At 37.9% G+C, this 9,651-nt stretch overlaps 1 protein-coding gene across 3 annotated transcripts; it reads left to right on the top strand.

Moving 5' to 3' along the window:
• The first annotated feature begins 1,130 nt into the window (after positions 1–1,130).
• LOC140034937 (putative disease resistance protein RGA3) lies at positions 1,131–9,090 on the top strand. Of its 3 annotated transcripts, XR_011838835.1 has the most exons (7): positions 1,131–5,158; positions 5,974–6,152; positions 6,438–6,624; positions 6,745–7,151; positions 8,033–8,139; positions 8,378–8,612; positions 8,694–9,090. XR_011838835.1 is itself a non-coding variant. In XM_072073853.1 (2 exons), exon 1 carries the CDS (start codon positions 1,314–1,316, stop codon positions 5,121–5,123), a length of 3,810 nt encoding a protein of 1,269 aa, XP_071929954.1. In that variant the 5' UTR covers positions 1,131–1,313; the 3' UTR covers positions 5,124–5,158; positions 5,974–6,422. The 3 variants fall into 3 exon arrangements, 1 of the variants encoding a protein (XP_071929954.1); XR_011838839.1 differs by lacking the exon at positions 6,438–6,624; XM_072073853.1 differs by lacking the exons at positions 6,438–6,624; positions 6,745–7,151; positions 8,033–8,139; positions 8,378–8,612; positions 8,694–9,090 and having other exon boundaries at positions 5,974–6,422.
• Positions 9,091–9,651: the final 561 nt, after the last annotated feature.

Genomic DNA, 9,651 nt, shown 5'->3' with positions numbered 1-9,651 from the left:
TAATATAATCAATAAAGTATTTGTAACGTGTGTGAGATATATTAGTGCCCACGCAAACATTCAATCAGAGAAGATGAAGGCCCAGCAACAGAGGCAATTCAGGTGAAAATGCCAACAAGCCACAGCCCTCAAAAGTAGTTTGGAGAAATTTCATCATTTTGGGTTCCACATATTTTGTCACAATCTTGTGATTATCATTCAGAAATGAATCACCTCCCAAAAATTTTGGAACCAAGAGAGTATTTTAATTGAGTCAAGTCCATATTACTTGCTATGTTTAATTGGTGTGTATTTATATCATTAGCAGGTAGCAATGGTTCTTTTGTACAAATTTTTTCCTCAAGTGGTTAATCCTTTTTGTTCATTATCTTATATATATAAATTCAATAGGACGATTTTGAACTATTGAGTTTGTGGGGGGAAATAATCAATGATGATTTTGCACTAATCTATTATGAGAGTAAAAAAAAAAATTTCAAAAGTTTTTAATGTTGAAAAGAAATGTGTGTTTTAATTTTAAAATAACAAAATGCAATTCAAAGTACCAAAATTTTATCTAGAAATCATCATTATATTTGAGTATACGTGCAAAACTGATGGAAATTAAAATAATACTCCCTCCACTTCAAATTATTTGTCTCATTTCAAGATTCAAATTTTTTTTAAAAAATCGTAAGTAACTTCACGGTGATGTTAGTGGATTTGTTTCTAAAATTATTCTCGAAAATTCAAAATTTTAAACTTGAATTTAGTGCCAAATATTGATAAAAGTGAAAATAACATTGAAAAAAAAAGAGATTAAAAGTAAATTTAAGTTTAATAAAATAATAAATATTTTAAGACATTTTAAAATAAAAAAAAAAGTAAATCGGGAAGGAGTAAAAAAAAAAATAAAACGAATAAAAGATAAACTACAAGATGATGAGTCACGCGTTAAAGCCAATTTTATATTAGTGATAAGGAGGAATCAGAGAGCCTGCTGTTTCAGCCAATAAGAGATGTGACCGAAGAATCAAGTTGCAGGCTGGCTCACACATGCAATTGTCGGCAACTTCCTTTGATAACAGAGGCTGTGATCCGTCCTACTAAAAGCATTTCATTGCGTCTTTAGTGTGTCTTTAGAGTGTAGCTGTGGGCCATTGTGTCCTTAGAGTCTAAAGCTGTGTCTTTAGAGCGTGCAGTGGAGCCCGGCTTGCGAATTTCATTCCCTCTGATAGGCTAGCTTGCGAATTTCATCCTTCCTTCCTTGTCTCATCGCCGAAAGCATCCCCCCATCACCATTGCAGAACACTTTCAATCCCAAGCGAGAAAAAATGGCTGATGCTGCTGTTAGTGCTACTATTCAGGTTGCATTGCAGACGGTTGTTTCCCTTGCCGCTGATCATGTTAATCTGGTTCGTGAATTCCCAACGGAGCTGGAGAGACTCAACAAATCTGCTGAAATGATCCGAGGCTTCTTGGCCGGTACTGATGAGGAAATGCATAGCCATGATCCGAAGCTTGTTGGGGTGCAAAAGTGGCTCAAGCAGCTGGAAGAAGAGGTTTTCAAAGCTGACAATGTGCTGGTCGAGCTCAACTATGAAAATCTTCGTCGGAAGGTGAAGTATCAAAATCAACTCACGAAAAAGAAGGTATTCTTCTGCTTTTCATTCTTTAATAAAATTGGTTTTCGTTGGAGGTTGGGTTCAATGATCAGGGAGATCAACACGAACCTTGAAAGGATCCATCGGGATGCAGAAGGTTTGGGACTGGCCTACAAGCGCCCAGTTGAAGAAGCATTCGCTACTATTGCTGCTGGATCCACAACAAGCCGACAGACCGACTCTAAGATTGTTCGAAGTGATATCCTAGGAAGAGACGAGGATGAATCAAAAATAGTTAAGAAGTTGTTGACCGAATCTGAAAGTGTTATTTCAGTTATTTCCATAACCGGCCCGCCAGGATTAGGAAAAACAACTCTAGCTAAAGCCGTTTTCAACAATCCACAGTTTAACGTTAATGGGAAGCATTTTGACAAAAAAATTTGGGTTTGTGTGGCTAAACCGGTTAACATCTTGGAGCTCTTCAAAATGATTCTAGAATCGTCTACAGGAAAAAAGGCTGAAGTGGATAATAGGCAAGTAATAGTTGACGGAATTGAAACTGAACTTAAGGAGAAAAGATATTTGCTTGTTCTTGACGATTTGTGGAATCATCAACAACGATTGTTGGATGACTTTTTCACCACATTGAAGGCATTCGAAGCGAAGAAAGGGAGCTGGTGTCTTGTTACCACTCGTCTGCAAGAAGTGGCAACTACTCTGTCCGGACTTCCGCAGATCAATTTTACTCGCCATGAGCTAGGAAAGCTATGCAATGATGATTGCTGGTCTATCATTAATAAATGGGTAAATGTAGGGGAAGAAGTACCAGAAGACATAAGGAAGCAAGTTTTAAGAAGATGTGATGGTCTACCTCTGGCAGCAACGTTAATTGGAGGTTTGTTATCTAAAAAGAGAAAAGAGGATTGGCTATCTATTTTGGAGGAGAGCCTCTTGAATGGAGATCAGGGTGGGATCGAGCAAATACTTAAGGTGAGTTTTGATCATCTGTCACCTGCACCGGTTAAGAAATGCTTTGCATATTGCTCAATTTTTTATCAAGATACTGAATTGGAACAAGATCGACTAGTTGAGCTTTGGATGGCTGAAGGCTTTCTTCAACCGGATTCCCAAAATGAAAGAATGATGGAGAAAATAGGATGTGAGTATTTCAGAATTTTGCTGCAAACTTCCTTATTGGAAGAAGTAAAAGATGAGTGGGGAACATGGTATAAAATGCATGACCTTGTGCATGATTTTGCAAAATCAATTTTGAATCGTAACGGCAGCAATCAGGACCGTTACCTTGCAGTATACTCATCCGAAAGAGAAACCATCAATGAAAAATCATCAGCATCACTTCGCACATTATTTCTGAAGGGTGGCATAGCTGATGATATGTTATCAAAGTTCAAATACTTGCATGTCCTAAAATTGTTCGGAGTAGATGCCAAAGAGTTGCCGACCTCCATTGGCAAACTAATCCATTTACACTTACTTGACATTTCATCTTCTATGATTACAACTTTGCCAGAATCTCTTTGCAAACTTTACTGTTTGCAAACACTGAGAATTTACATGCTTGAAGAAGGTTTTCCAAAGGAGATGAGCAATTTGATTAGCATGAGACATCTTCACTATCATGATTACTTTACAGAACACAAAATCCAAATGCCATCCAAGATTGGACGATGGACTTGTCTTCAAACGTTAGAGTTCTTTAACATAGGTCATCAAGAGGAAGGTCGTGGTATCCAAGAGCTTGGAACCTTGCACGATCTTAAAGGCTCCTTGGAGATCAGAAATCTTGAATTAGTAAATGGCAAAGATGATGCTGAACTAGCGAACCTATCTAAAAAGCCAAATATGGATCGGTTGGTATTTGAGTGGGGCAATAGGGATCGAGAAAGTGATAATTGTGATGAAAATGTGTTGGAAGGCCTCCAACCTCACCCAAATTTAACAGAGTTACAAATTTTGAAGTTCATGGGTGATCAGTTCCCACAATGGTTCATGAATTTGACATTGACATCACTGGTGGAGTTGCGGGTGGAGGATTGCACAAGATGCAGAAAACTCCCTGCACTTGGACAGCTGCCATTCCTCAAGTGCCTCTATCTGACTAGATTGGAAAACATAAGAAGCATTGGGCTTTCATTCTACAGTACAAGTGCTGAGGAGGACGGCGGATCAGGAGGTTCAAGCACTATTAGCAGACAAACATTCTTTCCAGCTCTTAAAAAACTCTCTCTTAAAAGCATGAAAAATTTGGAAGAGTGGAAGGACGCACCCAAAATGATGTCAACCGCAGGTGAAGTACATGTGATGGATGTGTTTCCCGTGCTTGAAAAGTTGTCTATTAGTGATTGCCCCCAACTGACCGCTATTCCAACTCCAAGTCATTTCCCAAGTCTTGATGTATTGAAAATTAAAAAAAATTGCCATGTTTTGCTGGCAGAAAGGGTTTTGAGCACTATAGCCAATCTCTCGTCCCTTGAATTAAGGGATGGTAGTCGTCAATGCATCGAGTCTCTAAAATTAGTGAGACAACCAGAGAGCAGCTTGCATATTATTGGCTGTGACAGTCTACCCACTGACATGCTTGAGCGACTCTGCCTTTTTCCAACTCTTCAGCATGTAAAATTGATGTTTGCCAAAAATATAACAACATTAAGAGGAATGAGTTGCACCGCTTGTCTTAAGAGATTGGAAGTCCATCATTGTGACAATTTGCGGGAGTTGCCAGAAGATCTTTATCAATTTCAAGCTTTAGAGCACTTGGAGATAGAGGGTTGCCCGAGAATTGATTCATTTGGATATCCAAATCCTAAAAATTCATTTGGACAGAAAAGCCTCCTTAAGTCTCTTGAGCGATTTTCTGTCAGGGGGTGCCATGCATTGACAAGATTACCAGCGGAGATGTTCGAGTCGTGTACGTCTCTCCGAAAGCTGAAATTGTTCGATTGCCCCAGTCTGGTCTCCTTTCCCTTTGATTTGCGACGAACCCCTTCTCTCGAGAGCTTCTCGTTACAGTGGTGTCCCAACTGGATTGCCGAGATGCCCAGTGGATTTGGCTATCTTACCAGCTTAAGGAAAGTGGAGATTGGTCCCTTCTCAGATTACTTAGTAATCGAATTTGATTGGGCTGGATTAGCATCTTCATCGACACTCCAGAGCGTGACTTTACGTGGAATGCGTGACACGAAATCTCTGCCACATCAGCTTCAATGCTTGAGTACCATCACATCACTATATCTAATTGACTTCGGAGCAATCGAAGCCTTACCAGATTGGCTTGGGAACCTTGCGTCTCTTGATGAGCTAACCCTGTGGGATTGCCAAAAGCTTGAATATTTACCCTCCGTAGATGCCATGGAACGCCTCAAATTAAGACGTCTGGAAATTCGTTTTTGTCCTCTATTAGAACGAAGATGCACTCCTGAAAGCGGCTCCGAGTGGCCCAAGATCTCTAATATTCCAAAGCGTGATATTATTGTTCTTATTCCAGACAGTGGCAATCTATTTTGGAGGAGAGTCTCTTGAATGGCAATCAAGGTGGGATCGAGCAAATAGTTAAGGTGAGTTTTGATCATCTGTCACCTGCACCGGTTAAGAAATGTTTTGCATACTGCTCAATTTTTCACCAAGATACTAAATTGGAACAAGATCCACTAGTTCAGCTTTGGATGGCTGAAGGATTTCTTCAACCGGATTTCCAAAATGAAAGAATGATGGAGAAAATAGGATATGAGTATTTGAGAATTTTGCTGCAAACTTCCTTATTGGAAGAAGTAAAAGAGGAGAGGAGAACATGGTATAAAATGCATGATCTTGTGCATGATTTTGCAAAATCAATTTTAAATAGTAACAGCAGCAATCAGGACCGTTACCTTGCCGTATACTCATCCGAAAGAATGGTGGAAACCATCAATGAAAAATCATCAGCATCACTTCACACATTATTTCTGGAGGGAGCCATAGCTGATGATATGTTATCAAAGTTCAAATACTTGCATGTCCTAAAATTGCTTGGAGCAGATGTCAAAGAATTGCCGACCTCCATTGGCAAACTAATACATTTACACTTGACATTTCAGGTTCTAGGATTAGAACTTTGCCAGAATCTCTTTGCGAACTTTATAGTCTGCAAACACTAAGAATTGACGCGCTTGAACATTACAATTTTTGTTTCTACCGCTGGCATTTAATAGATGGATATGTTCTTAATATTCACTGTTATCTCTCTGTAAGACTCTGCATTATGATTGCCAAAAATTAGCTCAATGTCGATCAAGTTGAAATTGTTTGCAGAGGAACTAGGCTGCTGCTAAAACTATAAATTCTTATCATCTTTTAAAAATTTTAAAGTTCAAATACTATTATGGCGTTGTAGGCCACAAGCGTCAGTGAAGCAGCAAGCAGTGATAGTGCCGAAAACATTGCAAAAGGCTCAAAAGTGTGCTCAAGGCAAAGTCAGCCTGGAACCTCTAAAGCATCTTATTGCACTTTTCACATTCTCCAACTGCAACATCAGGCTGTGGTTTCCAATCATTTTTGAAGAAAGATGAGGAGGTATGTGGTTTGGAAATGACTCCACCCAACTTACTAGAAGTACAGGGGAATTGGTCCAAGTTTGTTTAAGTCATGTAATTGTGCCTAAATGTAGGGTGGTATCTGCACTAGTAAGTGTTCTTTATGGCTTAATCGATGGAATTTGGCTTAATTTTTGCTCCTTAGGATTTTGAGTGATAAATTGTTGCATTAGTCACCAGACCAAACCTTTCTGTGGCTCATGTTTCTACACAATGCCATAACTGAAACAGAACTGTGATGTAATATTGTTATTTTTTTTTCCAGAATTTGTTTAGGAAGCAGAGATTATGCTCTTTGGACAAAGAACACCAAGGTTCCCGTGTTGTTTTTATGAGAATGTCAAGAGGGAGGAGTTATTTTCACTTATCAGTCAGTTTTTGAAAATGGAAGGTAGTTATCTGTGATTTTTCCCACCAGAATGCCATATATTGCTCAGAATGTTGAAATGAAGGTAAAAAATGTTGACTGCATGTCTATTGGCCTATTTCAATGGCTTTTCTTTTTTTTTTTAATCTCTTTTCTGGAAGTATTTAACAAAATAAATCAAATATTGAACCTTTTCTCATTGTAGCATGCTGAAAACAGAGTGGCTTGTGCCAGGCTATCAAGGTAGAAAGTAGTATGGATTGAGAAGAATTAGAGAAGAGCTATCAAGGTACAAGACTTGCTTGAAGAAAACTGGACGTGCTAATACTTTAGTTCCAGAGGTGAGAAGATTTGATGGAAAGAAGTTAGACATTGTAGACAGCATTGACGATCATTTGGACGACATAAATGAAGCATGTGATTGCAGTGTCAATCATTCATTTGGGTGGAAACAGTTAAAAGATTTGGTGCTGCAATTGCAGATGCAAGAACCTCATTTAAAGGTTCTCGCCTGATCTTGAAAGGCCTTTGTCAATTGGACAATAGGTTATACGTTTCCACTTGAACAAGAGGGACTCATGGTACAACTGTGCCAATAGTTAGTCATTCCAGGTATCAAGCCCAGCATTGAATTTGTTTTAGTAAAATAACGTGCCCTGAGTACCTTCGTGGTTCTTAGCTAACTAAATTATTTTGACATGTCTACTTCAAGATAAATAGTCACAATCCAAAAAATTGCAGTTTGAATGATCAATAAACAGGTTTTGTTATTGTAGCATTCTATCTGTTATGTTTTAGCTAAGAAACTCCCTTGGAATATGTAACATTTCAGAAGACTAATGACGGTGGGGGATCAATGATAAATGTTTCACATGAAGCTCTCCAATATGGTTTCACCTAATTGGAGGTGCTCCAACATTAGGTTAAATAAGCATGTTTCAGCATGCTCATTCAATGGAAGTTGATAAATTACTCTTCAGAATTTTTACCTATTTCTTTCTGAAAACAGCTATCCTTTTCTGATTTTTGTTTGGCCCAAAGATTTTAGTCGGTCAGGAGAAATCAGTCGGCTAAAAGAAGTTAATAAGAGAATTTATGAATGCTAGTACATGAATATAAATTTTGCATTTTTGTTCTTCAGATTAGTTTGCCAAACTCCAGTTTAGAACGTCATTTTAGAAAGAGAGGAAAGATTATCATCTTACTCCTCCTTTAACTTTTAGTTAAACATTTTGCTTTGATCATGACTTTCTTTTCAGAAAGAATCACAAGGACAATTTATGCAAATTTGATTGACTTTTGCTGCCATTACTTCCTTCTGGGTTTGTTAATGCTCTGTTTTTTAGCCTTTCATTTTTGGTTATCTAGTAGATTGGTGATTTTTCCATCGTACTTGCATAAGGACTTGCTCATGATAAAATATTTATAGAAATATCTATTTTAGCATTTTAGACAAATGTCTCATGGGCTATGCTGGAACATGTAAAAAGCAGTGATTTCCAAGCAAAAATGTATGGATGGTGATGTGGTAGACAATTGTTCTCTTAAGGAGTGAAGATCAATCTTCTAGAAAGCAATATGTGACAGAGTAAATGAAGAGGTATGTAGTCTCAGTGGATTAAATTTGAAGGCCTACAATGTTTCTGTTGCTGTTGCCTTAACTTCAAATCAATCACATACAAAAGCTATGCTGTGAATTTAGTATGCGTTTTTCATGGCTGAATCGATGTAATTCTGCTTAATATTTGCTCTTTAGAAATTTTTGTAATACATTCTTCATAAGTTTTGATGGTTCAACGTGGCTAACATGGTGGTGTTTTTTTCCTGAATCTATTTAGGAAGCAGACATCATCTCGTTGGAAAAAGAACAACATGGTTCCCTGTCGTTTTTGTGAGAATGTCAAAAGGAAGAAATTACTGTCACTCATCAGGCAGGTTTCGCAGATGAAGATGGTTATCAATTATAGTTATTTTGCTCATTAATTTGCACTAGCATTGATGGAGGCTTCTCAAACACCACGTAGAAAAACTGAAAGTGTTATGTTCTGTAGTGCTCGGAATGCAAAAATGAAGGTAATGATTTGGCTAAACTTTTTGTTAGCCTGTTTCGATTTTTTTTCTTTATCTATCTTCTGGAAATGTAATTTGGTTAAGAAGAAGAGAAGATTTGATGATGGAAGCTAGATGTTGAAGATAGCAGTAACAGTCATTGGGAAAGCAAAAGCAAAGCATGTAGTGGGATGGCAGAAATTCAAAGATTATGTGCTGCAAGAATATGTATTCACATGCAAGGGTTTCTAAGTCCTCGTTCAAAGGTCCCGATTGAGTGCATGGTTGACAAAACTCCTGAATTATGCACTCTGCCTCTGCTAGGTTGGCTTGACAAAACTCCTGAATGCTCCGATTGAGTGCATGGATGACATTCATAAACACTAATCTCTGAAGGGTAGAAACTCATTTAGAGATCAGTCACAGAATTATATATAGCATAGCTTTCCTCTGATATGTGTCACTTACTTGAAATGTTGAATTTTTAGCATAGCTTTCCTCATCTTCCCCTCCTTTCGTGTGAAGAATTTGTTCCATTTCCAGTACCTTGCTGCTACTCTGCAATTTGGAGTTATGTTAAAGGTGAGGAGGGTAAGGGTAGCAGTAGTAAAAATCTAGCTATTGCTATACATGTCAAGGACAAGGGTACTTGGCAGTTGGCAGGAAATAAAATGAGAATTGATCAGAAACAATATTCATCAGTAGTTAAGGGAATATTGAAAGGCTTAAACTACAATCAAACTCAATGTGTGAATAAGATATTAAGCTACATTAGTACTATGCTTGACCAATGAAATGATTTTGAGCTGAACTACATATGAAAGTCACTAGAAATACTTGTGGGATGTCAAACATCTTCTCTTTTAACCTGCTTTACTCTCTGAAATAAGCATTTGCCAAGCATCATTATCATTCAATATATGACTAAGTATATATGTTGCTCATGTTCTTCCTAAGCATGCCAGTTTCGTCAACCGATCAAAATGTGTGGGAGCATGATGCTCCAACTTAACTGGTTTTGCTCCTTCCATCCAACCTTAAATTGATGGCAAACTCTAAAAAC

Source organism: Coffea arabica, chromosome 1c (assembly GCF_036785885.1).
Source record: "Coffea arabica cultivar ET-39 chromosome 1c, Coffea Arabica ET-39 HiFi, whole genome shotgun sequence".
NCBI classification, from domain to species: domain Eukaryota; kingdom Viridiplantae; phylum Streptophyta; class Magnoliopsida; order Gentianales; family Rubiaceae; genus Coffea; species Coffea arabica.
This window is presented reverse-complemented; position numbering and strand designations above follow the sequence as displayed.

Coding starts and splice junctions, on each gene's coding strand:
- LOC140034937 (XM_072073853.1), top strand. CDS start 1,314: ATGGCTGATGCTGCTGTTAGTGCTACTATTCAGGTTGCATTGCAGACG.